The sequence below is a fragment of the Molossus molossus genome, unplaced genomic scaffold (assembly GCF_014108415.1).
Source record: "Molossus molossus isolate mMolMol1 unplaced genomic scaffold, mMolMol1.p scaffold_m16_p_5, whole genome shotgun sequence".
NCBI lineage: Eukaryota > Metazoa > Chordata > Mammalia > Chiroptera > Molossidae > Molossus > Molossus molossus.
Genome location: NW_023425388.1, coordinates 91,009,484 through 91,037,049, shown reverse-complemented (window position 1 = coordinate 91,037,049; position 27,566 = coordinate 91,009,484). Strand labels below are relative to the sequence as shown.

At 38.8% G+C, this 27,566-nt stretch overlaps 1 protein-coding gene across 1 annotated transcript in view; it reads right to left on the bottom strand.

Annotated features, from left to right (window-relative positions):
* PROS1 (protein S) overlaps positions 1-27,566 on the bottom strand; it is an 89,238-nt gene that overhangs the window by 38,459 nt on the left and 23,213 nt on the right. The window contains exons 2-4 of the mRNA XM_036243411.1: positions 16,194-16,351; positions 12,549-12,573; positions 3,462-3,548 (exon numbers count right to left, since the gene is read on the bottom strand). Coding sequence (XP_036099304.1) covers positions 3,462-3,548; positions 12,549-12,573; positions 16,194-16,351 — 270 coding nt within the window. The remainder of the gene's footprint in view (positions 1-3,461; positions 3,549-12,548; positions 12,574-16,193; positions 16,352-27,566) is intronic.

The following is a 27,566-nucleotide window of genomic DNA, read 5'->3' as shown; positions in this document are numbered from 1 at the left end:
ATGCCCATTTGTTTCTTTAGTCATTGGCAGTTTCCCTCTCCTCACCAGACTTTGCAGTGGTCCCTAGTGCCTACACATTTCCACACCTGCTCTTTAGCCTTCCCAGTCAACTCTGTGAGTGCCTACCATTCTTCCAATATGGGCCTCTGCTTAGGTCAGCTAGAGGAAATTTCTGTTACTCTCAAAGAAAAAGCATTTTTTTTTTCTTTTTCCAATTTTATTTTTGTTACAGACGTTTCTCCTTTCTTTTACCCCACTGAAACCCTCCTCCCCTTCCCCCCCACCCCGTCCCCGTCTTTGTTGTCCATGTCCATTGCTTATGCGTACATGTATATAAGTTCTGTGGTTTATCTCTTCCCTCCCCCCACCACCTCCTCATCTGAGGATTGTCGGTCTGTACCCTACTCCCATGTCTTGGGGTCTACCCTATTCCTCAGACTGTTATATTCATTATATTCCACAAATAAGTGAGATCATGTGGTATTTGTCTTTTTCTCTTTGGTTTGTTTCACTTAGGATAATACTTTCCAGGTCACTCCATGTTGATTCAAAGCATAAGAGATCTTTGTTTCTTACAGCTGCATAGTATTCCATTGTGTATATGTATCACAGCTTTTTTATCCATTCGTCTACTGATGGACACTTGGGATGTTTCCAGATCTTAGCTATTGTAGTGCTGCTATGAATATGAGGGTGCATATATTCTTTCTGATTGGTGTTACAGGCTTCTTAGGGTATATTCCTAGAAGTGGGATCACTGGGTCAAATGGCAATTCAATTTTTAATTTTTTGAGGTAACATTTACCATCGCGCCAAAAAAATTACGATACCTAGGAATAAACTTAACCAAAGAAGTAACGGACCTATTTGCAGAAAACTACAGGTCACTGAAAAAAGAAATAGAGGAAGATATAAAAAAGTGGAAGCACATACCCTGTTCATAGATTGGAAGAATTAACATAATTAAAATGTCCATACTACCCAAAGCAATCTATAGATTCAATGCAATCCCCATCAAAATACCAACGACATATTTCATAGAACTAGAACAAATACTTCAAAAGTTGATATGGAACCAAAAAAGACCTCGAATAGCCACAGAAATCTTGAAAAAGAACAAAGTAGGTGGGATCACAATACCAGATATCAGGTTATACTACAAAGCGACTGTAACCAAAACAGCCTGGTACTGGCACAAGAACAGGCATATAGACCAGTGGAACAGAACTGAAAACCCAGAAATGGACCCAAGGCAATACGCTCAATTAATATTTGACAAAGGTGGCAAGAGCATACAGTGGAGTAAAGACAGCCTCTTTAATAAATGGTGTTGGGAAAATTGGACAGCTACATGCAAAAAAATGAAACAAGACCATCAACTTACACCATACACAAAAATAAACTCAAAATGGATAAAAGACTTAAATGTCACCCGTGAATCCATAAAAATTCTAGAAGAAAATGTAGGCAACAAAATTTCGGACATCATACGGAGCAGAATTTTCACTGATACATCACCTAAGGCAACAGAAATAAAGGAGAAAATGAACACATGGGACTACATCAAACTAAAAAGCTTCTGCACAGCAAAAGAAACAATCATCAAAATGGAAAGGCAACCCACTGTATGGGAGAATATCATTGCCAATGATGTATCAGATAAGGGGTTAATTTCCAGTATATATAGAGTGCTCATACAACTCCACAAAAGGAAGACAAAGAACCCAATTAAAAAATGGGCAGAGGAGCTGAATAGACACCTCTCCAAACAGGACATACAAATGGCCAAAAGACATATGAAGAAATGCTCAACATCACTAATCATCAGAGAGATGCAAATTAAAACAACAATGAGGTATCACCTCACACCTGTCAGAATGGCCGTCATCAACAAATCATCAAATAACAAGTGTTGGCGAGGGTGTGGAGAAAAGGGGACTCTAATACACTGCTGGTGGGAATGCAGACTGGTGCAGCCGCTATGGAAAACAATATGGTGCTACCTCAAAAAATTAAAAATTGAACTTCCATTTGACCCAGTGATCCCACTGCTGGGAATATACCCTAAGAAGCCTGAAACACCAATCAGGAAGAATATATGTACCCTCATGTTCATAGCAGCACTATTTACAATAGCTAAGATCTGGAAACAGCCCAAGTGTCCATCAGTAGACGAATGGATAAAAAAGCTGTGGTACATATACACAATGGAGTACTATGCAGCGGTAAGAAAGAAAGATCTCTTATCCTTTGAGACGACATGGAGGGACCTGGAAAGTATTATCCTAAGTGAAAGAAGCCAAGCAGAAAAAGACAAATACCACATGATCTCACTTATATACGGAATATAATGAACATAACAGTCTGAGGAATACAGTAGACCCAGAAACATGGAAGTAGGGCACAGACTGACATCCCTCAGAAGAGGGGATGGAGGGGTGGGGAGGTGGGAAGAGATAAACCACAGAACTTATATGCATGTATGCATGACCAATGGACATGGACAACTAAGCCGGGGATGGGGTGAAGGGAGGGTGGGGTCGGGGGTGCCAATGGGGTAAAAAGGTAAAATATCTGTAACAAAAATAAATAAATAAAAATTCATTAAAAAAAAAAAATTTTAAACCTAGCTGAAACTAAGTACCAAATTTTTCAAAGAAGTGTCCTCATAAATTCATCAAGGTTTTTTGAAAAGTAGTAATAAATTAGGTATTAATTATAATAATAGAAAGATTAATCAGGAAATTGTTATCAAATTATTTTGCTGTCCTTTGGTAAAATATAGAAATATAAAGTGTGAATTAAATATGTGGTCAAGTGGTTTTACTTATGTAATCATAACCAACTTTATATTAGAGAAAATGCAGATAAATATCTAGATAATGTCAATGCTGCATATAAAATATTCACTGGACAAACATCCCAATCTTGCACTTTCTCCTTCTTGCAATTTCACCTTTCTCTCTGACTCTCACTTGGGAAATTGAGAAATCGGAGACAGACAGTGTACCAGATTTATCACTAGACTCCATGTAAACTTCAGAGGGAGAAGACTAATTTGTTATCATAAGATTTTTACATTTATGTTATTGATGCCAATAGTTAGAAGAATAAACATGGCTCAGTTTTGATCGATTAATCAACTGTAACATTTGGTCACACTACATGCCACTGCAGCCAAAATAAAGCTGTTGGGAATAAAAACCTGAAGTCAATGACCTAAAGCTAAGTAAACAGGCACACTGTTGAACTTAAACATTCGGCAGAAAATTCATTTTTAATAAAACAGCAGCATTTGCATCTAAAAAGCATTCTTTCAAATGCATTTTGAGAATACCTCATTGTTGAGCATAACCTTTAGGGTTCATTTGTTAATTTGTAAACATTATATATACATGGGTGTACTTGACTTGCAGGTATTTGTTTGGTTTTGTTTTTAAATTGATTATAGATGTGTTTACCATTGACACAGCTCCTCAGGTCAAGGTAGCCATTAGCTGACTGACGTGCAGCACTGAATAATCCAGCTCGGAAGGAGCCAAGACAACCTGTAAATACAAAAAAAATGTCATCTTTTTTTAGAGTAGACATGCATACTTGATCTGAAGTCATGGTAGAAATTATGCAAAGAAGTATACTATTTATGCCCTTACGGGTTTACAGGATTCAGCATTCAAAGCAGATTGCAAAAATATAAAATCATTAAAAATAGGTTTATGGGAGATTTTCTTTGGAGAAGAACCTTAAAGCCAGAAGTGAAATTTATTGTCACATAAATCTATGTACTTAATTCTGTAGCAGAGACCTATAGTTATCTTCAAATCTGTAGACTATAGCCTGGTTTAGACAGTGTCTGTAATTAAATCAATAGAATGAGTTAGTGTTTGTGGTTGCTGTAGACAACTTCTAATTCTTTCAATGTTGCATAGATACTCACATAATAATATTTGCACAGTGCCTCAATATCACAAAGGAAAGCAGGTTTACTGCAACTACGTTCTATGAAATTAGATATGGCAATCTGGCAGAAATAACAGCTGAAAAAACAGGGATAAAATATTTGTGGTCTTTAAGTAATGAAGGGTCACTTAGTACCAGCAAAATAACATTTCTTAGTAGCCACTGAAGACAACAGTATGTATATCACTTCACTGTACAGATAGTCACCAACTTACTAAAAACATGGATTTGATTACCTTTTGCTGAGAAACAAATCCCAACATTAGTAGCTTAAAATAATTTTTCTATTTTGCTTATAAATTGTGGGTCAAGTCTCTGGAAAATGTTGGGTTGGGCTTTTTGTTTCTGCTGCACATACTGAAGGATCCAGCTCCGAGCTGGCTGTGCATTCACACATCTGACAGCTCAGGCTCCTTGGCATCCCTCTCTGTATGGCGCGTCGTGCTGCAGGGCTTCTCCTGGGGGCAGTTTCCCTTAGCATGCTGGTACTAGCGTGGCTCTTCTTTCATGGTAGCTAGCTTTCAAGAGGAAGAAAGTGGAATTTGCCAGGCCAACTAGGAGGCATTTTATTTCCACCATTCTATTGATCAAAGCAGTCCCAGGTTCCACACAGATGCAAGGGGGAGAGGTGGCAAGCATGCGCTCCGTACAGTGAATGGGAAGCGGCAAGATGACATTGCAGAAGAGCATGTGAGATGCAAGATACAGCATTTTGGAAGATACAATTTAGTACAGATAGATTCAAAGGCTCATTTGAAGTCAATGTGTACATTAGTTTCCTCTTGCTGCTGTGACAAATTATCATAATCTCCATGGCTTAAAACAACATATGTTTATTCTCTTAACTACAGGATCCAGAGTCTAAAATTAAGGTCTCAGCAAGGCTGCATTCCTTCTGGAGACTTCAAGAAAGAATCTATTTCCTCACCTTTTTCAGATTCTAGAGGCCATCTGCATTCTTTGGTTCATAAACCAATCCTCACATTACTCCCAACTTTTGCTTCATTGTCAATTAACCTACTACTTACTCTGATCTCCTGTGTCCCTTGTACACGGACCCTTATGATTACATTGGGCTCACCCAGATAATACAGGTTGCTATCTCAAGATCCTTAATTCAACTTTCAAAGTCCCTTTTGCCATAGCAGGTAACATTCAGAGGGCCTAAGGATTAGGACATGAACACATTTGGGGGAGTCATTATTCAGCCTACCATGATGGGTTAGAATATTTTCCCACAGAAGTAACACCTTACAACATAACGCTCTTTCTCAAGGCCAAATGAGACGTAAGCAGTTTTAGGACTTGAATATTCTTTCTCCAGATTCATCTGTCCCTCCTCCTGAGTCACCCAACCCCAGAATTAACTAATGTAGGTACTGCACTAGGATTCCTCCTTCATGAGAAGGCCGCCTTTTGCACCGCTGGACAGTGAATAACAGCAGGAATTTGAAAGATCTTAGGTTGGAGGTCCAAGTGAAACGCTTCATATGTGATTAGGACCCTAGGCTAGATTACAAAGTAGACATAACCTATAATGCACCTTATATACAAGGCTATACTCATATATGTGATAATGTTTTTATAAAAATCTGCAGTTAGCCAGCTGCCTGGCTGCTCCAAAGCAGGGTGATCTACAGCCTTCACCCTCCCACTCCCCGTCCTCATAGCCCAACAGGAAGCAAGGAAGTCCAAGAGGATGAGTAGAAAGTTGAGACTTGGATAAAGACGTCACAATTGTTGTAACTGAAGGCAGAAGACCTCGTAAGAAATGGGATTAGAAACAGAAATTTGTGCCCCCAGGGAGGAAAGCCTAAGAAAAAAGCACTTTGATTCTAGTAGTCAGGACAGACATCCTAGGAAGAAACGCTGGTCTAGACTATAACAATTCCTACACGCTTCTTCTATTTACTTTCCCCTTGTTGATCTCATTAGGGACAAACTATTGGATTCCTTTTTACCACCTGATGTAGACACCACAGTACTACTTGTCTGAATCTGTCAAGTCTAAAAAGTAGTTCAAACTGCCAATGCCACCAAAACAAAGATTTTACTGGGATTATAGTAGAGCCAGAGTCTGGCAAAATTTTCTTTTTTCAGCGAAATTCATTTACAGCCCTCTGTCTTTAAGGCACAGAAGATGCCATCACATGAAAATCTAAATGTTTGCTTTCTAAGTATAGAAGACTCAGTTATTCATATCCCCTCTTGATGATACAATCTATTACTTTGAAAAGCCTGTTGCTTGCTGCCTTTTAAATATATATAAATTCCTGCCTGGCCAGTATGGCTCAGTGGTTGAGCATCAACCCATGCACTAAGAGGTCTCCAGTTCAATTCCTGGTCAGGGCACATGCCCAGGTTGTAGGCCCAATCCCCAGTGGGGGACATACAGGAGGTGGGCAATTGATGCTCCCTCTCATGGATGTTTCTCTCTCTCCTCCCTTCCTCTCTCTCTAAAATCAATAAAGAAAAAAACTTTAAATATATATATATGGATAAATTCCTTTTTATCTGCATTTTCACTCCCATTCACCCCTTATGCAACCATTCTAATGAGTTAATGCATATATTTTCATTTGTATGTATTCTTATAAAATGTACTTATAATTTTGTGTCCATGAATTTTCATTTTTGCAAATGGCTGTGTATTATGTATCATGCTGTCGGACATTTCTTCCTTAGCATTGAATTTTTATGATCTATCCATGTGGCTACATATAATTTATTGCTTCTAACTGCAAAGCATTACTCATGGCATGCAATCACCATTTTAAAAAATCCTCTCTACCCAAGATACTCAGATTGCTCCCAATTTCCCACCTCTACAAGTAGCCCTGCAGTGGAAGACTTCATGCATGCCTCATTAGTACATGCATAAGAAATGTCTTTGGAATAGTCTCTGAGTGGGTTCTGGAATTGTAGGATCATCAGATAGGCATGAACTTAGGGGCTCTCCAGAGGTGCATTCCCATCAGCAGAGCATAAGAATTTCCATATCTTGGCTGTCTAATTGTTGTCAGAATAGGTAATAAAGTGATATCACTTTTTTTTTTCCTGATTTCCAGTGGGATGAAGCATATCTCATTTTTTTTAAAAACTGAGGTTTCCTTCTCTGAATATTTTATTATTTAGTAGCCACTTTTCTAAAGGCACTTATTGTTCATGTGGGTCTGCAGAAATTTAAAGATTTATAATTATGATCTCATTTCTCTTACCGTCTCTTAACCTTATCCTTTATGTCTTTTAAGAGAAGTTCTTAATTTTGTTGTAATCATATTAACCAATTATTTTACCTTATAGTTTGTGCATCTGAAGTTTTTTTGTTCCATGTCATTGATTATAAAGATATTCTCATACAGTTTTTATTTAATTTCATAGTTTTATTTTAACATTAGTGTCTTTATTTCACCTATAATCCATCCTTATATTTGGGGATAGTTAGGTACCCAGATTTATTTTCTGATTATACCTAGCCAGTCTTCCCAACATGATCTTCTAAACAATACAAAGTGATATATGGTATCATCTTTATCAAATATTAGGTTGCCATATATAGATGAGTCTGTCTCTGAACTCTTTAAGTTCATTAGTCTACATGTTCCTCTGACAACAGCAAGTGGTTTTCTTTCTACAGCTGTATATTATTAGTTAATCAGGTGTTTCCTCCTTCGCATTAAAAAAATGTTTTTCATTTATACTTTTAAAGGGAGAGAGGAAGGGAAAGGGAGGCGAGGAGAGAAACATCAATGTGAGAGTGAAATGGGACAATGCTCAACGAACTGAGCCACACCGGCCAGGGCTCCTCCTTTGCATTTTTAAGGTTAATTTAGGCATGTGTGGACTTTTATTCCCGGATTTAAATACTACAAAATTCCTTTTAAAAAATCCAGCAGAAATTTTAAACAGGATTGCTCCAAATATATAGATTAATTGATCTCTTTATAGCCACTCAATTCAAGAGCATGAAATATTTTTCTATGATTTCAGTTCATCTTCTATAGCCTTAATTTGAGTTTAAAATTTTTCCCTATAGAGGTTTTATATATTCCTAACTTATTTCTAGATATTCAATGGTATTTGTTGCTACTGTGAATGGTATCAACATTTTATTTTCTACTGGACTACTGTTTGTGTAAAAAACTACTACAAACTTTTATGGGGTAGACTTAGAACTACCTAATATCTCTTATGTGCTCTAATATTTTCTCTATGGATACTTTTTTCTAGGTATATCATCATATCAATTACAAATGACAGTCATATATTTTTGTCTCATGATTCTTCCTTTTCTTTCTCTGTTGAATTATCTGTAAGCTGAAGTGTTTCTAGTCTTTCACTCAATCATAAAGAGACTGTATCTAAAGTTTATCCACTAAGTAGAATGTTTACTGTAGGTTTTTTCCTTCCTTCCTTCCTTCCTTCCTTCCTTCCTTCCTTCCTTCCTTCCTTCCTTCCTTCCTTCCTTCCTTCCTTTTCTTTCCTCCCTCCCTCCTTCTACTCTTTCTTTCTCTCATGTTGTGTGTGTGCGTATATTATTAGCATGACTATACTTGCCAATTTAGCCAAGACAGTCCTATTTATTCTTTTTCACTTGGCATTTATCTAGTGTACTATTAGTCTTTAACAAAATATTAGAAGTTGAAAGATAAATTATATGGTTATTCTATATTTAACCTTTACCAAGCTCAGAAAGTTTTCCTATAATCATAGTTTGCTAAAAGTTTTTTTTTTAAATCATAATTAAGTGTTGAACTTTATCAACTACTTTTTCTGTATGAACTGAGGTAGTAATAAACTCTGTGGAGAATTACATTAATGGATTTTCTGATGTTAACCTCCTTGAATTTCTGGAATAGAACCTACCTTACCATAATATATTATTTTAATATACTTTACATTAGATTGGGCATAATTTCATTTAGAATTAATTCATAAATAAAAATGAATTATATTTTTATTTTATTATGTTGTGTTTATCTGGTTTTGGAATCAAGATTGCACCGGTCTTAGAATAAGCTCACAGCATAGATTTTTATCTATTTTCTAGGACAATTTTATAAGAAAGAGCTTAATGATTTATTTAAATGTGGAAGAACTCACCAGTAAAACATCAGATTATAAATCTTATCTATGTTGGGAGTTTCTAGGATTTCCCATTTTTATTCTACACTTTGTTTTGATATTTCCTGTTTCCTTGTTTTTCTTTTTCCTTGATTATTCTTGTCAGAGATCAGTCTAACTTAATGATATTTCCAAAGAATATGATATTGCTTTTGTTAATCTCTCTTTTGTTTTCCATTTAACTTATTTCTATCCCTATTTTTGTTTTTTCCTTATTTCTTATTACTCAGGGTTTACTTCTAAAAGTTTTTCTTGATTAGAATGCTTAGATCACTTTTAAAATATTCCAAGCTGTTCTCTGACTGCTGCCTCAGCAGTCAACACCCTGATTCCCCACACACACATGCTAGTTCAAGCCAGCCTTCGGTCTACCCATGGGTTTCTCATACTTCTTGTTTTGTTTTGTTTTTTATTATTATTTTGTTATTGTTAATGTCTGGAATGTATTGTTTCTCTTGAGATGATTTTAAGAGAAGTCAGCAGTCTGGGCTAATTCACCAACTTGGTAAGACATAGAAGTTAAAATTTATGTGTAATGTTTATATTTAGGCTCAGAATTTAGCATTCTTTCCAAGAAGTTTCTCTCCCATGAATGGAATCCTTCACTCTGTCAAGAGATATTTTAAAGGTCAATATGGATGGTAGAATTGTTTATTCTATTTTCTAAGGAAAAGGACACAACTTAGACATCCAGAATATTTCTGTCTAAATTCTGTTTTCAATGCAGTAATGGGATGTGTGGATAGATTGAAGTGCTTTCTAAACCCCTAGAACTCTAAATCTAGACACTGTCCAAAAAAGTATGGGTTACTAGTGGTCTAATCTCTTGAGTATCCTTATCTCACTGAAAGGAGCTCCGGGCATGGGTTGTGGTAATTAATAAAATTACTGTTAGGTTTACCAGGGACAGGATTATAAAGGTTTTTTTTGATCAAGTAGGAAAATCTGGCCTACGAAATACATACATCAAATAACAGAAAACTTTAAGTTAGAGCATTTCTTTTCAATTTTTAACAGTGGAATTCATAAAATATGCTGATGTATAAATACAACCCAAAATATAAAGTTTTAATAAAAAAATAAGCCATAACAAAAAATATATTTTTGTTTCATACGTGGGTTGGTTAAATGAAAATACTTGACATTTGAAGAAAATTTGATGCAATAAAAAGTCTATCTCCATAAATATACTTATTTGGTATTCCCAATAGCTCTGAAGTTAGAAAACATAGTGTACATTTAAATACAGAACCTGAAACGTTAAATAACTTGCATAACCTGACACAGTAGAAATTTTTAGGTCTGAGACTAGAGCCTATATCTTATTTATTTATCTGAGACTTAGCTTTTCTACCATGCTGCCAAATAAAACAGGCAAAGAGAGGAGAAAATTGGGTTGAGCCAGCAAAGAGGAAGTTGGGAAGGAAAAAGGGAGAAAAAGAAAAAAATATTTTATCTAAAGAACTCTCCAAAACACACAATGTTGTATTAAAGTGTTATTTATCTTTATCCAAATATACTCTGTGAACAAAAGTATGTATTTTCCAGAGGGCTGACACCTGCAAAAACAGGTTCAACACACCAACCAAAGAAATACGTATTAATTAATACTACATTTTTTTAATGCAAGTTTGTGTTTTTTAATAGCCAAATATTGTCTGTTTTAGTTATAAAATATTCTAATTTCTACCTAAAATTGAGAAGCTAAAATAGTCTTATTACTCTATCTTTTCTCCATTTTAACAGTACAAACCTGTAGATTTTGCTTTAGAAAGTGAGTCATGTATAACATTACAAAAGAAAATTATTTTTCATAAATGTGTAACTATATCTCAACGTTCTTTTAAGACGTAGCATTGTTTTTTGAAGTTTTAGGCAATTTTGTTGTATTTTCATATTCAGAGACAAAAATAATATCACTACAAAATTTTTATAGTGTCCCCTTTCCAAATTTGAATAAAACTGCTTGAGTCTGCTATTAGTGGCTCAAAAAGAAAAGTGAGGGGAAGAATAAAATGGAAACAGAGAAGTCAAAGTGAAAATAAGAGGATTATCATAATTTTAAGATCTTGCAGGAGAAATGTTGGATTGGAATTACAAAAAGAATTGTAATAAATCAACTGGAAAACACCTAGCAGCTCACTGAACAGAAATGGGTCATGCCATGGAGTTCTAAGCAGAGATACCACTGAACTGAGGTCATGCCATTGACGAGGGGGTGAAATGAAATGTTGGGTGCGACAGCTGAGTCTCCTTGGCTCAGGATGTACCACACACTCAAGATTCAGACCATCGTGGACACTCAAAAATGAAAGAGCAATGACTTCAGGACTATGAAAAAGAGCATTTGGCTCTAAAAGGGTCTTCTACACAGTGGTCTTAGGCTCCTATCTGTTCATTGTCCCAAAGAGTAGGTATAAGTACATACCATCATTTCAATGCAAGGCTCCACAGGAAAGGGGGAAAGGAAGAGATATACCAAATCTAAAGATGGTCTCTGGCATCTCTGTGTGGATATTCAGAAACAAAACAAAAACAAACAAAAGTAAAGCCTTAAACTATAATTAAGCCCTCCAATTTATAGAGAAATAAGAATTTATAGAAAGGTATTTGTAAAATTATATTAATAAATGGTAAGCTGCATAGTCATTAATGTGTATCAGAGTACATTTCTATTCTTTTTTCAAGGACAATTCACTGCTCTATTCCGCAGGGCTTGCAGCTCACATTGGCTGGGATGACAGTGAGGTGGAAAGATGCACAGATGGGGAGAATTCTGAGCCTAAAGGAGGACAGCGAGCACACCTCTGTGGGCTGGATCGACAGAGAATCCCATCAGAAAGAGGTGAGCAAATCATACTCGACTTTTCTTGCTGAGAAATGCTGACAACATTCCAAATAATATTAATGCAAAATGTTTTTATATTTGCTTAAAGCAAACCAAAACCCTGTTATCTTTTATTGCTATTCAGTGGAACTCATCTCATCTGTTTGGGTATGGAAATGACACCTCATTTCTTGGGAGTCCAGAATTGTGAACAAAAGCAAAACATGGAGAGGGATCCTGCAGGAAATGATGAAGTTGTGTTGCCAAGAGAGAAGTTGTTAATAATTTCAATAATTATATATGCCATAAGTTCTGGGGAGTACAGAGACTTTTCCTTCCATTAAAAGATAACCCATGGACCTAAATATAACTTTGCATTAGCCCAATGCCTCTATGAGAAAGATAGAATATTGAAGACTAAAAGTCAAAATGTCACATGCTAATTAAAGAACTATTCTAAACTTTTCTATGTAACTGTAATAAAAGGACAGCAATATTGCATATAAAAAAATGGGATCTTACTCCCAAGGCTAATGAAATTGTATTGGATGAAATATATAAGTGGAGAATTTGACTTGATCATATCTAAGTTCCCTTCCATTTATAGCATTATATTAATAAAAACCTTTGAACTTACCTAAATATTTTGGATAAAAATAGTCCTGGAAAGAAAGAAAAACAAATAAATTATCTTAACAAACTTAAATTTTACTATAGAGTTAAACAAATTTTAAAATGTTTTTATTTTAAAGGTGTAAATATATGAGGGGGGTTGGGTGAAGGTGGAGGAGAGTATGGGGGGGATACATGGTGAGGAAAACCATAAAATAAAATAAATAATATTTTTAAAAGATGCAAATAAGCCTTGGCCGGTTTGGCTCAGTGGTCAGAGTGTCGGCCTGTGGACCAATGAGTCATGGGTTCGATTCCGGTCAAAGGCACGTACCTCGGTTTCGGTTCATCCCCAGCCCTGGTTGGAGTTGTGCAGGAGGCAACCAGTAGATGTGTCTCTCTCACATCGATGTTTCTCTCTCTCTCCTTCTCTTCCTCTCTCCCTCTCTCCCACTCTATCTGAACAAAAAAATGGAAAAATATCCTCGGGTGAGGATTAAAAAAAAAGATGCAAATAAATTACATATAACCGTCATTTCCACATTGTTAGATTTTTTTCTATAGTAATATATACCAGGAGCATATAACTAATAATGTTAGGGTAATAAGAGGCTTAGGCTTAAGGCAATACTGATAAATTAAATTATGCTTCAAAAACTTTTAATCTTGCCCTAGCTGGTTTGGCTCCGCAGTTGGAGCGTCGGCCGGCGGACCAGAGCGTCCCAGATTCAGTTCCTGCTAGGGGCATGTACCAAAAACAAAAGCAAACAAACAAAAAATTTCTAATCTGAAAACAAGTTCTACTGAAGCTATTAAATGTAATTTTATGTGCCCCCATTTTGTAAATCCTTTATTTTTCCATAATGATTAGGTACCCATTTGACACATTCATGCCATGCTGATTAAACACACTAGATCCAATGTTTGAATAACACTGATAACATCTGAAGTAAATTGAAGTGGACATTTATCTGTTAGCATCATAGGTACAAGTAATACCTTACTTATTAATTGGTCATATGCCAAAAGTTTGTCTTTAAATCAGTAATTTGGACTAAGGAATGCACTTTATCAGAGAGAGAAAAATGTTGAAAATGATTTCTAATGGAAGGTTCTCAGGCTGGTTCACAAAAGCCTTCTTAAGCCATACTATATTTAATGTGTAACATTAATAGCACAAGAACACCTCATGAGAAACCAGTGTTTCTACATGAAATGTACTCAAGTACAAAACATAACTTCTTCCAGTACAGAGTCAAAAGCCCTCGCCGTTTCCTCCTCTCACATATAAACTTACACACCGCATGTCTACTAGTGTGTAAGGATGGCATCTCCCACCAAGTATTCCAGACAGCGGCGCTGTCTTCCACAGAACAAAAGCCAGGAGAAGAAACGAAGAACAGGTTAAAAGGAGATTATGTGATGGGGAAAAGAAAACATTCGGGATAATGTGGAGCTAAACAATAGGGTAGAGATTGGGAATGTCGGCTAGGGTATTGGGGTTGTGGACAACGAGTGGATGCGGCAGGATAAAAGCGGCACAAATGTTTTTTCCTTCCTTTTATTTCTCCCCTTGCTTCCTTTGTCATACCTTTCTCTTTTTTTTTTTTTTATCCTCACCCGAGGATATTTTTCCATTTTTTTTGTACAGACAGAGTGGGAGGGAGAGAGAGGAAGGGAGAGAGAGTGAGAAACATCGACGTGAAGGGACACATCGAGTGGCTGCCACCCGCACGACCAACCAGGGCCGGGGACAAACTGCAACCGAAGTACGTGCCCTTAGCGGGAACCGAACCCGGGTCTCTCCGGACCGCAGGCCGACGCTCTAACCGCTGAGCCAAACTGGCCAGGGCTTATTTCTCCCCTTGCTTCCTTTGTCACACCTTTCTCTTCGGTCAGGGTGGCTGATGTCAGAATGAGTGGAGGAGAGAGGGAACGTTCACGAGTTTCCCTTCCCACTCTCTTCCCTTCTCTCCACTACGGTCTTCGGCTTTGCACCCCATTTGCTACTCAGATGCCAACATGTGTGATATATATGATATCTCAGCCATGTACACTTGCTTTGAAATGTTCCAGAAAAACAAAACAAAATTCGAGTGGGTGGAGTAGAAAATGAACAAAGCAAGTATGGCAGATTGCTGATCATTGTTGAAGTGGGAGGAAGGTACAGAGGGGTTTATTACATTGTTCTAGATACTTTAGTATGCATTTTAAATTTCTATAATAAAAATAAATGTGTGTGTGTATGTATGTATGTGCATGTGTGTATCTATTTCCTACAAAATAAGAATACTCTGTATATTGTGTGGAATAAAATATTTTTGTCTTGCCAATTGCTTATCTACAAAAGCAACAGAATTGAGAGAAACATTTTGCTTCAATCCTAGAGGGTATTCAAAATAAATCTTTTCCCAGCTGGTGTGGCTCAGTGGATTGAGGATCATCTCATGGACTGAGAGGTTCCAGTTTGATTCCCAGTCAGGGTACATGCCTGAGTTTTGGGATCAATCCCCAGTAGGAGGCGTGCAGGAGGCAGCTGATTGATGTTTCTCTCTCATATCAATGTTTCTCTCTCTCTCTCCCTTCTTCTCTCTCTTAAAAAAAAAATCAATAAAAGCATATTTAAAATAAAATGAATCTTTTTGTACCTTAGAAACAAATCCCTTTGAACCTACTAAGGTAGGTGGAGGTAAAAGAATTCAAAAGAACACAAGTTATCACTGTCTTGGACAAGTTCTACAACTGGAGAATGATTCTTCCTCATTATCTCTCAACTAGTCTCACGGTTCCAAGAGCCATGGCAGAGGTAAAGGAGGTACTTTGTATACGTTTTCTTCCTCATTTCCTTTTGGCTATAAGGTTCATCTCAGAAAATATATCTGAGGTAACCAAGAAGATTATCAAACTTGAATTCTTAGAGGCACTATTTATACCCCTGCTACCCACAGGATATGTTAGAGAATATCCTCCTCCAGGAAATAATAGGACTAAAGATAAGGTCATATTTCTTTATGATATTTAAGAATGTGTATGATTAGATTTTTCTAAACTAACTTGGAAAAATTAATCCACTAAGATGTACATTCTAACCCCAGGATTGACTGATGATATAAAATGGCTCAGGAAAGTTCCCAAGGTTTTATGGAATAGATTAAAATATACTCAGGGAACACGGTGCTGAATAAATTCTTCAGTAAGCATTCACTGAGTACCTAACCTTTACCAAGCTCTCGATGAAAAGGCTGGTTAAAAATGCCAATGGTGTGATTTAATTAAGTATGTGTTAACAATGCAATCACCTGCTGGTGTGCACACATGTGCACAAACACACACATTATACTTGAGATTCCTTACCCCCTTACCCCATACTACCAAATTCTGGTGGGGAGAAAGTATTTACAAACCATGAGGAGGATACTATTTGCTGACAATGAGGTATAGTTGAATTATAGTTTGGTTAGAGCTCATTGCTTTTGACAGTAGTGTCTTCCTAGCTAGTCCACCTCCCTTTGAAGGTGCATCCTTCTGAAATGATTCCATGGCTACTACATATGAAACATGATATAAACACAATTATTAATGTTAAAAAGGAACACAGACTCACACTGGAAAAATTCTGTTTGTAACTGCATGTCTAGGTGTGCTAACATTAACTTTCATGAGTTCTTACCGTTTCAGGGTAATTTTCAAAGATCTCCCTGGCTTCTTCTTTATTGCACAGTTCTTCGATGCACTCTCTCTCAAGATTACCCTGCCTGGTTTCTTCAAGACCAGAATTCGCACGGCGTTTCCTAACCAGAACTTGCGAAGCGTGTTGCTTTGACAAAACTGAAGGAAAAGATAAGTTTATATAAATAAATCTTTCATTTCTCCACCTAAAATATATTATTTTATTAAACAATGAGAATCAAAATCGTTTTCTGCCTGTAAATTGTATGACATTTAAAATCAGTATGGTTGGACTTCCGGTCAAGATGACAGTGTAGGTAAACGCGGTATCACATCCTCCCACAACCACATCAAAGTTACAACTAAACTACAGAACAACCATCATTCAAAGCTGCCTGAAATCAAGCTGAAAGGAAGTCCTACAACTACGGAATTAAAGGAACAGCAGCATTGAGACTGGTAGGAGGGGCGGAGGCACAACGGACTGGTCCCACACCCAGGTGTGGCAGATAAAAATTAAGAGGACAGCCCTGGCCAGTTTTCTCAGTGGTCAGAGCATCAGCCTGCAGTCCAGAGAGACCCAGGTTTGGTTGCCACTAAGGGCATGTACCTCGGTTATAGTTAGTCCCCTGGTTGGGTCGTGCAGGCGGCAACCACTCGATGTGTCCCTTTCACATCGATGTTTCTTTCTCTCTCTCTCTCTCTCTCTCTCTCTCTCTCTCTCTCTCCCTCCCACTCTGTCTGAACAAAAAATGGAAAAATGTACTTGGGTGAGGATAAAAAAAAAAAAATTAGGAGGACACCTCAGCTGGAAAGGTCCTCCCTGAGGACTGAGGGGTCCCCGTCCCACACCAGGCACCCAGCTCAGGGTTCCAGTGCCATAAAGAGAAGTCCCCATCACTTCTGGCTGGAAAAGCCAGTGGGAACTGAGGCTCAGGGAGGCTGAGGCAGCTGGAGCCCCAGGCAGCTCCTCTTAAAGGACCCATGCACGGACTTATCAGACTCACTCCCTCTAAGCTTGGAGGGGAGGCAGCTCGAGGGGCGCCAGAGACATACAGGGAAGAACTGAGCTGTTTGGCACTGGAGCAAGGGCTGGAGAGGGGTCTTTCTCCAGTACAAATGTGCTGTCAGAGGCTTTTGTTCCTTTGGTGAGCCCTTCCCTGGGACAGCAGACAGCCACCATATCTGGGACTCTAGCAACCTGGCTCACACTGTTTGCCCCACCCTGGTGATTCCCTGAGGCCCTGCCCCACCCAACTTTCAAGCCCACCCAAGCTGTTGCCAGTTGCTTTACCATAGGATTGGCCTGTCTTGGATCCTGCTTCAGGTTTTCCTAAATTCTTTCAAACAAGCAGCATCTGGTCTCAGCTAGCCCCATACCTCTCATTAAGTAATACACAGAAACAAACACAGGGAGGCAGCCAAAATGAGGAGACAAAGAAATAGGTCCCAAATAAAAGAACAGAACAAAACCCCAGGAAAAGAACTAATGAAATGGAGATAAGCAACCTAACAGATGCTGAGTTCAAAATACTGCTCATAAAGATGCTCAGAGAACTTAGTGAGAACCTCAGCAAACTTAGTGAGGGCCTCAAGATCATAAAAAAGGACCAGTCAGAAATGAAGGATGAACAGTCAGAAATGAAGGAGGCACTAATTAAAATAAAGAATAATTTACACAGATTCAATAGTAGAGTAGGTAAAGTCAAGAAGCAAACCATTGATTTGGACTATAAGGAAGCAAAAAACACCTAATCAGAACAGCAAAAAAAAAAAAGAATCCCAAAAAATGAGGATAGTGTAAGGAGCCTCTAGGACAACTTCAAGCATGCCAACATTCGCATCTTGGGGGTGTCAGAAGGAGGAGAGAGAACAAGAAATCGAAAACCTATTTGAAACAATAATGGCAGAAAACTTCCCTAACTTGAGGAAGGAAACAGACATACAAGTCCAGGAAGCACAGAGAGTCCCAAACAAGATGAACCCCAAGAGGCCCACACCAAGACACATCATCATCAAAATGCAAAAGGTTCAAGACAAAGAGAGAGTCTTAAAAGCAGCAAGAGAAAAAGAGTTACCTACAAAGGAGTTCCCATAAGACTGTCAGTTGATTTCTCAAAAGAAACTTTGCAGGCCAGAAGGAAGTGGCAAGAAATATTCAGAGTGATGAAAAGCAAGAACTTACAACCGAGATTGCTCTATCCTGCAAAGCTGTCATTTAGAATTGATGGCCATATAAAGAGTTTCCCAGACAAGAAAAAGTTAAAGGAGTTCATCACCACCAAACCATTATTATATGAAATGTTGAAGGGTCTTTTTGAAGAAAAAGATAAAAAATATGAACAAACAAAATGGCAATGAATACATATCTATCGACAATTGAATCTACAAACAAAATGAACAGGCAGAACAGAAACATTCTCATAGATACAGAGAACATTTTGTTGGGTGCCAGATGGGAGGGGGGTTGGGGAAATGGGGGAAAAAGCTGAAGGGATTAAAAAGTACAAATTGGTTGCTAGACTGACAAATCTCAAAGGGAAAGGGGGTTGGGAAGAAATAAACCAAATAACTCATATACATAATCAATGGACACAGACAACAGTGTGGGAAAAGGCAAAAGGGGGGTGGGAGTGGGGAGGAGGGGTCAATGGGGGAAAAATGAGGAACATCTGTAATCCATTCAACAATAAAGTTAAAATTTAAAAATAAGTAAATAAAATCAGTATGGTTGAACAACAACAACAACAAAAGGCAGATATATATCACTTTGGTTAAGAACTCAAAGAGCAGGTTCAGTGTCCGGCTACAGCACTTGTATAATGATCTACACAACTTATTCACATTCTTGCTGGAGGTCATACATACCAGACATATTTACTGTTTACCTTGTAACTACACTGGAAATAGCATCATGCTGAAATTACTACATCAAAAGTCATAGCCATCTTGAAAGCTACTTTCTCAATTTTAAAGGAAAACTTACATGATCAGTGAAGCAGGAGTATAGTCCAATAAGCCATTTAAAATATATTTGATAGGATGACACCCTTAATTATTCATACAAACAGGACGATAAAAATTCATGGTAAAAGCAAATCTGCCCTGGCTGATTTGGCTCAGTGGTTAGAGTATCAGCCTGCAGACCAGAGAATCCAGGGTTCGGTTCCCGCTAAGGGCACGTACCTCGGTTGCAGTTTGTCCCCATCCCCGGTTGGGGTCATGTGGGTGGCAACCACTCAATGTGTCTCTCTCACATGGATGTTTCTCTTTCTCTCTTACCCCCTAAAAAAAAATACAGAAGGCTCTAGAATCCACGGGGACTAATCTTAGCATGACCCTCTTCATCCTCTAATGAAAGACATTTCAATTCCATTAGAAGTGCCCCCATTTCTTTGCTCCCCTTGACACAGTTGTCCACATTTATAGTACCTCCATCTTCTCCTTCCATTTGTTCACATACTCAAATCAATCAGGCTTTTGTCTGCAACTCACCATGCTGCTTTTATTAAGGTCATAGTACTAACTCTAGTGGTTAATTAGCAGTCGTCATATTAAGAGATCTACTAGCAGTATCTGACAACCTTGATTATTATTTCCTGTATATATTTAAACCTGACTTACAGCTCATCAAGCACTCATTATTCTTATATCTCATTGACCAGGCCCTCCTTTTACTTACCTCTCAATGTTGGTATTTGAAGTTTCAGAAGTTTCATGGCTATATCCTAAAGATAAAATATATCTCCAGCTCAAGCCTCCCTACTCACTTCAGGTCATATGCCAAATTGGCTATTGGACATCTCCACCTGGATGACCAATAATAATCTCAAACATGGCATCAAAAGAGTGAGGTTCCGCACTCTATCTGACTGGCTCCACTTGAAGCCTCTCAGTCGGTGGTAACTTGTAGGAGCTCATGCAAAAAATCTTGAAACAATCCTCATTCCTCTGCTTCCCCCTACATCCCAATTTTATAGCATCACAAAATCCTCTACAATTTCTCTTCAAGATTTATAAAAATCATGACCACTTCTCACCACCTCAATTGTTATTATTGGTATATCTGCTTTCATTTAAAAAATTCCACAGTTAAATTAATAAAACATGCTCTTTAACTATGAGTCAAGATTTAAAACCCAGGCACTACTATCTGTGGCACATGCAAATGTGAAAAAGGTCAGTTTTTACAAAGTTATTTAAAATTAGGGAATTTGTTTTTAGTTGTCATTTCCAATTTTATTGAGATATAATTGATATATAACATTGCATTTGTTTTAGGTGTATAACATTATATATATACAAACTATTACCACAATAAGTTTAGTTAACATCCATCACCTCACAGTTACAATTTTTTCTTTTCTTCATTTTTATTGTTGACACTATTACAGATGCCCCCATGCCCGCCCTTTGCCCACCTCCACCCAGTCCCCGACCCCCTTCCCTCTGGCCATCACCACACTGTTGCCTGTGTCCATGGGTTATGCACATACATTCTTTGGCTAATTCCTTCATCTTCTTTCATCCAGTCCTCCCTCTCCCTTCTCCCCTCTGACAGTGTTTCATGCGTTGATACCTCTGTTTCTATTTTGCTCATTAGTTTATTTTTTTCATTAGATTCCACATTTATGTGAGATCATATGGTATTTGTCTTTCTCTGGCTGGCTTATTTCACAGGTCCATCCATGTATTTGTGAAAGGTGAAATTTCCTTGTGAAATCTTTTGGGGAATTTAATTAACTAACTAATATTATTCATTATTGTGACAAACCAATATGTATGTATGAGTTTGGCCATCTTTTATTTAAAAAATGATTGATATAATTAAAAATGACTAATGTATTGTTTTTTCCCATTTGATACTATAATACTTTATTATTGTATTTTAAAAATATTTAATGAGCTCTGACCCTTTTGGCTCAGTGGTGAGAGCATTGGCCCATGGGGGGGGGGGGAGGATCAATGGAAAAATATCTTCAGGTGAGGATTAACAACAACCAAAAAAAAAAAAAAAGGTGTCTGTGTGTGTGTGTGTGTTTAATGGCATCATACAGTGATACCTCGGTTCTCGAACGCCTCGGTTTTCGACCAAATGGAGATTCGAGAAACTTTTGTCTCGGAATCCGAACAAATATTTGGAACTCGAACTTCCGAGATGAGCCGAGTTGAGCCGAATGGCGTTCATTCGGCCCAGCGCGCCTTGCTTGCGTCATCAGTGTGAGTGCAGAGAGAGAGTCACGCTTTGTGGAGTCACGCTTTCCTATTGGTTTCATTGCTTCGGTTCTCGAACAATTCGGTTCTCGACCGTCCTCCTGGAACGAATTATGTTCGAGAACCGAGGTATCACTGTATACAGAATATGTAAGATAAAAACAGAAGGCAAAGAAAAATATTTTTTAAATAGTTGAATAACAAAAATGATGAAACAAAAATTCAGCATCAAGCAACAGATTAGAAATATTTGTATAATATAGAATAGAAAAAATTACATCAAGAAGTTATAAGCACCTTTGGCAAGTTGAAAAAACAGTAAGCCATGCCCCCTCTGCAAGAAGAAAGGCCACTGGAAAAGCCAGTGTCCTAGGCTCCAAAAGGACCTAGTGGCTCCAAAGCAATGATTGTTAAGACACCTGAGAGTTGATGGTGCCTGAGACCTCGTACCTCACAGACTGACCATCAGGCCATCATGCCACAGGAGCCTTGGGTGACCCTTGACGTAGCAGGTAAGCCCATTACATTTTTTATTATACATGAGGGCTGCTTACTCTGCTCTGACTCACTCACCAGGGCCTCTTTCTTCCATAACACGTTGATCAGTAGGGTGAATGGGCATCCTCAATGCTACCATTTCACTCAATCCCGCTGTGGCGGGCAGTCAGACAGAAGTGAGCAGAGCAAGGATAATGGGCCAGGTATAGAAGGCCTTCAGGGTGGAAAGCCCCAGGTGTCTAACAAAGGACAATTGTAGGGTGGGACCTCGTCCCCAGGGTGACTTTTCCTCTCCTAGAATATCGTTGGTCATGTGCTTTGAACACCCTGACCTTTCCTCCCTAGACATAACATCTAGGCCTCAGTTGTATTTCAGCTCCAGGCCCAGAGAAGCAGCAAAACCAAAAAGGTGACTCCATGGTTGCCTCAGGACCAGCTGCACTGGACAGTGAACCCCTGCCCTGGCACTAACCAATCAATAAGTGGAGAGCTAGACCCTGAATGGACACACCTGGAAAGCTTCTCAATATTCTATTGGCATCTTCCTTTGGCACCTCCCCTAAAATTTCCACCCTTAAAACCTCTGGGAGGGAGGACCCAGCATGCTCTCCCTCCCCATCTCCCCAAGCAAGTTACCATTACCCTCCTCACTCCCAAGCTCCAAGGACCCTTCCTTTACCTCTATAACTTGATTCTTCAACCCATTTCTTCCACGAATTGCTTCTTCTACCTTGGTGATGTCCCAAATAAAGACTCTCTTATAGTTTGAGTCTTGGCTCTCAATTCTGTCCTAGCCAGAACTCAAGTACTGAGGTCGCTGAACCCAGGTCTGGTCCCACCTCACTAGTCTAACACCTGGGGCCGTTCTCTCCTACAACATTATGGTGCTGTGATTCGAACTATGACTCAGAATGTGTGGCAGAATTCCAGAGAAGCCCATCAAGGACCACCTTGCAGACCCAGACCCGTGCTAGGTACTAGCAGGAACCCACTGTGCCCACCAGCTCCTTGCTTTGCATTGGGTGGACTTGGGTGAGTTTCTTGGAATTCCAGACCACTTTGTTTTAAGGTAAGAGGCTGACTTTCTTTAAGCTGTTTTTTTGAAATCCTCAAGGTGAAGCTAAAGGTTAAGGGTTGAGAGACCCTAGGCTATAGATAAGAATTGAGATAACTAAGGACAGAAAAAAAAAAAATGAATAGCTGCTTTTTAACTTGTGCTTTTCCATTAGAATTGCTTTCTGAGGGTTTGAACAAAACTTTTGCTGGATAAATGAGAGCATAAACTCATTTGGTTTTAAAGATAAGGGATATCAGCAATTTCTAATCTTCCTAGGGAAGATTTGCCTTTAGGGCCGGAGGTGCTGCCTCTGTCAGGCTAGCCCAGCTAACATACATGGCTCAACAGAAACCTTCTCTGATCCCTTGTGGGTTCCCTGTCTTTTAAAACATCTTTTCTATATACTCCCCAAAGCCCCTGAAACTGGGGAACTGAACCACCCTCAACTCCTTCCATACTCTTCTAACCATCTTATCTTTATTTCTAACTTCTATGAGAGCCTCAGGGATAAATTAACAGGAACTCTTCCTTCCTTATGAGTAGCAGCTGCTCTCTCTGTCCTAGGCTTCCTGAAGGACCAGGGCTCTTAGAAAGATGAAAGACAGGGAAACAGATCCTAGCTGTACTGCTGGAGTTGTAGGATGGGTGTTCCGTTTGAGGAGACAAAGGTACCCGACACACCTTGTGCAGATAGATATGATAGAGGGAATCCCCAGTAAGGCTAGCTAGAGCTGGAAGTCATTAAGGGAGGCACAACTCACTTGAATGGGTACCTTCAGGATTGGGACACCAGGTGCCTACAAGATTGGGGCACCAGTTATCTGCAGAATTGGGGTGCCGGGTGCCTGCAGGTAGGGGTTCCATGTGCCTGCTGGATTTCAGGCATCAGGTGCCTGCAGGAAAGCCCAAAACAGCCCAGACTAACAGGGACACCTCTAACTCTTGGAACTTATCTGTCTCTCTGAAGACAGGGTACCAATCCACAGTGCTTCAAGATACCCCTTTGGGATACATATTTGCCAAATGGGAGAAATTTGACCCTGAGTCCCTCAAGCTTCTTTTGCAACATAACCTGGCCCCACTGAAAAGTGGACAATGGAGAGGTTTGGACAGTGTATGGCACCATAAAGTTTAATACTATCCTGCAGCTGCACCTGTTTTGCCATTCCCAAGGGAAGTGAATGGAGGATGGGGCCTCCTTAGATCAACATGTCTTTTCCATACACGAAAGCCGTGTGGCTCTCAGAAATGACTCTCAGCTATGTGCCACCTGTACTAAACTAAATCTCTCTGTAATTAATTGCTACAGAGCCTGAGAAAAAAATATACCCAGATGGAAAGAAACATTCCAAAAATGGATGAATGAATCTGTGAGTCCTTTGTCAACATTTGCCAGTCCTTGAGGTATTAAAAAATACTGTCCTTGTTTTACAAATAAAGTCTTTACAGGGTCAGAGGTATGGCTCCAGGACATCAGAGCCCACTAAATCCTTTTACCTTCCCAAAACCTCTCCTGTTTGGCTCAAAATGCTTATAGATGATTGGCTTTATGAAGCCAATGTCCTATGAGAAGCTTGCATTTCTTTCCCTGTACTTGGTCTTCTGCAAGAATTATCTGGGCCATCTCTTAAAATGTAAGTTTCTGGGAAGTAATCCTTATTGAAAGAAAAAAAACCTTAGCCATCTGAGCAGATCAATTAATTCATTTCAGCTTTAAACATTGATTGCTAGACAAGTCTTAAGTTCACCTACTTTTGGCCTTTTAATACAAAAAAGCCAGAAAATAGATTTGGGGCTAATAGTAAATATCTTATATTTTATTAGAACTATGTCTCATGTGTTTGCCAATGGAGGAGCCTATGTTTCTAAAAGTTATAAAATGTACTTGACAATCTAAAAGATACTAATTACTTACTTTTTAGTTGTCACTTAAAAAATATCAAGGTTTCTAAATGTTAAGAATTCTAACTAATGGGAAATAAATTGTATGGGTTGGGTAATAAAAAGGAATAAGATATGGAGATATATTTTCAACAACAAAGAGAAAGTAAGTTGTTCTAAAGCTGGTTATTTCTGAATGGATAAGAAGGTTTGTGAAAGTTGTAAAAAGATTTATAAAAGTTGTAAAAAGGTTAGTAAAGAAATATAAGCTAAATAATAAATTTAATTAAATAAATGAATTTAAAGATAAAAATACAGAGTTTGGTTCTTTTCACTTTGTTAAAAGAACAAGGATTATCCTCTTGCTTTTCAGGTATAAGGAGACATTTTTTTAAAGCATTGGTAAATTATACATTTCTCTCCCTACCTCCAGAATTTGGCAATTCTTAATGAGTGAGTCACGGCAATATGTTCCTTTGCATGAATTCAGTAAGACCAGTTTCTAATTGTGGTTTTATTGACCAAGACTTTGACTGGAATGTCCTGTGTGAGAGAGACATGCCTGGCTCTGGATGTCTCCAGAAAGCCCAAGGAATAAAGGTTGACTTTGAAACCAATTAAGAGCCCGTTGGGGAAACAGCCTAGTACCTTGCTTGGTCACATGGTTCACAGTAGTCTTTCCAGGTAAGGAGCAGAGGTTGCTCTCCCAAGAGATGGCAAGAAAGGAACCTCAAGAACTTGAAGAATTCACCCAAGTCTGTAGGTACTGCAGGAAATCCTGACTGGCTACTAGGGGCCTCAGCTTCTTTGCACTGAGGGCCAGATTCCAGCAAAGCATATTTAAAAGAGCCTATATAATCAATTGCTATTCTTACTGTCTTTAGGCAAATAACCAGACCATATTGAAACTAGACTTAAAGTAGTAAAGAAATTGGTCTTACTTGGTCTCTTTGATAAAAATGAGGATAATTTTCCAGGGGAGTGGGGGGGATGTGTTTCAATACTCTATAATTCCCCATTGTAAATATTAGACTCTAGTTCAATTAAAAGCTTTATATTTTTCACCTATAAACTGAACCGGATCCTGAATTTTTCTAACTTTCTTAAATATTTATCTACAACCCTCCAAACTAACGTTTCAGTTTTCTCCCATCCTTTGACTTGAAATTAGTGAGAAGTAAACGTTTTTCCTTACATGGGATCATTTGTCATAATTCTTCTCATTCTAGCTTTTGACCCAGTAATACTAAGATTTGTAACAGAGTGCCCACACCAGCCCTACTTGTACTCAGGGAATACCACCTCTAGACACCATCACCACCTCCTGTACTCAGGCCTCATCATCCCTCTGACAAAGAGCAAGGATCTCTGGGCTCTGAAGGAAACTTCACATCTCTTCAGCAGTAAGCAGATACAGAAGAGACCCTGCGCTCCTTTTCCCTGAAAGAATTCAGAACCAAATCATTGAGAGAGAGATGTGGTAGGTGGTTAGACAGATTGAGTGGAGCAAGGATAGAGAAGGTCACTGGGCTGGGGCCAGGTAGAGAAGGTCACTGGGGTGAAAAGCCCTAGGTGTCTAACAAAGGACAATTATAGGATGGGACCTCATCCCAGGGTGTCCTTTCCTCTCTTAGCATATTGATGGTCATGTGGTTTGAAAGCCCTGACCTTTCCTCCCTAAACACAACAGGCCTCAGTTGTATTTTAGCTTCAGGCCCAGAAAAGCAAACAAACAAGACAAGCAATGAGCTCAGGGACCAGCTGCACTGGATAATGAATCCCTGCCCTGGTGCAGACCAAGCCATCAGTGGAGACCCTGACCCTGAATGGATACACCTGAAAGCTGCTGAACAGTCTATTGAGATCTTCCACTGGGACCAGACCGCCCTTAAAATCTACCCTAAAAACCCTTAGGACAGAGGAGCCAGCATGCTCTGCTCACGGCGCCACCTTTACCTTCCTCACTCCCAAGCCCCAAGGGCCCTTCCTTTACCTCTATAACTTGTTTCCTCGGCTCATTTCTTCTACAAACTACTTCTTATACCTCGGTGATTTTCCAAATAAATATTCTCTTATAGATTGAGTCTTGCCTTTGAATCTTTTCTAGCCAGAACTCAAGTACCAAAGTGGCTGAACCCAGGTCTGGTCTGACACCTCAGCTAAAGCCTTAGAAATCTCTTTTAGCCATGCCTTTCTTGTAGCCCCATTCCCTTTTTTAGGAGAGACAGATTTTTTTTTTTAATCCTCACCCTAGGGTATTTTTCCATTTATCCTCAGATATAGTGAGAGAGAGAGAGAGACAGACAGAGAGGGACATTGATGTGAGAAAGACACATCGACTGGTTGCCTCCTGCACAACTCTGACCAGGGCCAGGAACCAAACTTCAACTGAGGTACAAGCACTTGACGGGAATCAAACCCACAACTCTTTGGTCCATGAGCCAACACTCTCAACTACTGAGCCAAACCATCCAGGGCAGGACAACTTGTCTATTCTGGGAACTACCCTAGGAGCATTAGTTATAGAATATAATGTACCCTCATTGTTATACCTGATGGTCAACCTAACTTCTCACCTTGAGCCAGAAATGAATATTCCAGAATCTGTCTCATCCAATTCAACCCCAGGTATGGGAAACTAGAATACCAGGCAGGGCAACAAACATACCCCCTGTCAAGATATCTCTAAAACCAGGGGTACCCTACCCTAACAAAAGACCATAC